At 48.9% G+C, this 1,177-nt stretch overlaps 1 protein-coding gene across 1 annotated transcript in view; it reads left to right on the top strand.

Moving 5' to 3' along the window:
• Nucleotides 1-1,177, top strand: part of LOC107103464 (tenascin-like) — a 60,175-nt gene that overhangs the window by 25,764 nt on the left and 33,234 nt on the right. Inside the window, exon 7 of the mRNA XM_015403184.1 lies at nt 797-1,066. Coding sequence (XP_015258670.1) covers nt 797-1,066 — 270 coding nt within the window. The remainder of the gene's footprint in view (nt 1-796; nt 1,067-1,177) is intronic.

Below are 1,177 nucleotides of genomic sequence, written 5' to 3'. Positions count from 1 at the left end.
AGTAAGGTTTGGAGAATGAGAATATGAGGGTGAATAGTGAGGTCTAGAGAATGATGAATAGGGGGATGAATAGTGAGGGCTAGAGAATGGGAATAGTGAGGTTTAGTGAATAGTGAGGTCTAGAGAATGGGAATAGGGGGTTAGTGAATGGTGAATAGTGAGCTCTCCCTGTTTGAAAACAGCCCTCTGTGTCTGGGAGAAACAGGTGAATGAAGCAGTGGTGCTCAGAGGGACTCCACCCTCCCAGGAGAGTGCTAACTCTACACCCCAATGACACTCCTGCGGTTCTGCTGCCAGCTACGTCACAGCTCACAGCAGTTATCAGCCTTGTACAGAGGGATCACTTTCGGAGAGTTGTTTGCCTCCGAGGCAGAGGAAAGTTAACCTTCACGGTGCTGGGATTTCATATTTCTGTTATTAGCATAATTCATTCTGCCTTTAATATGCTAAACATATTATAGGCAGAATAATATGTAGACGGACTCCTCCACCCCTAAACTTTAGCCTGCACCCCTTCATTCATTAGATTTGCTGTCAAAAGTCTTCAGTTTAATATTCCAAGTGTGAAAAACCAGATAGAGAGAGGACTGTAGGAGCAGTTTGAGCTCAGAGTCCAAAGATCCTGATTAATCTTGATAAGTCTCTGCAGCAGGACCATGGACAGAGCTTCTAATAGAACATCTGCTTTCCTCAGAGCAGACAGCTTGGATTATTAGAGGCCAGGAAGTATGATGAACAACAGAAATGTATGCATGAGGTGTGTGTTGTCATGGTGACAGTGATGTCTTTCTTCCAGTGATCGATGCTCCTAGTCAGGTGGATGTACGGGATGTGACGGACACCACGGCGCTCATCACCTGGTTCCAGCCTGTGGCCCATGTGGATGGCATCAGCGTCTCCGTCTGGCCCAGCTTTAACCCTGGAGATCGGAATGTAGTGGAGCTACCGTCTGCTGAGAGCCAGTACCACCTGGCCGGGCTCAGCCCCGACACGCAGTACCAGGTGTCCTTGGCAGCTAAGAGGGGAGAGCAGAGCAGCGAACCCGTGCTTGACTCCTTCCTCACAGGTGAGAGTCCTGGAATCCTTTACAGCTTTTACAGGTGTTGATCCAGTGCCTCAGGCTTTGATCTGGTGCCTCAGACTTTGATCCGGTGCCTCAGGCTTTGATCCGGTGCCT

The sequence above is a fragment of the Cyprinodon variegatus genome, unplaced genomic scaffold (assembly GCF_000732505.1).
Source record: "Cyprinodon variegatus isolate N-32 unplaced genomic scaffold, C_variegatus-1.0 Scaffold1454, whole genome shotgun sequence".
NCBI lineage: Eukaryota > Metazoa > Chordata > Actinopteri > Cyprinodontiformes > Cyprinodontidae > Cyprinodon > Cyprinodon variegatus.
Note: the sequence above shows the minus strand (reverse complement) of the source record. Positions and strands in the feature narration are given on the sequence as shown.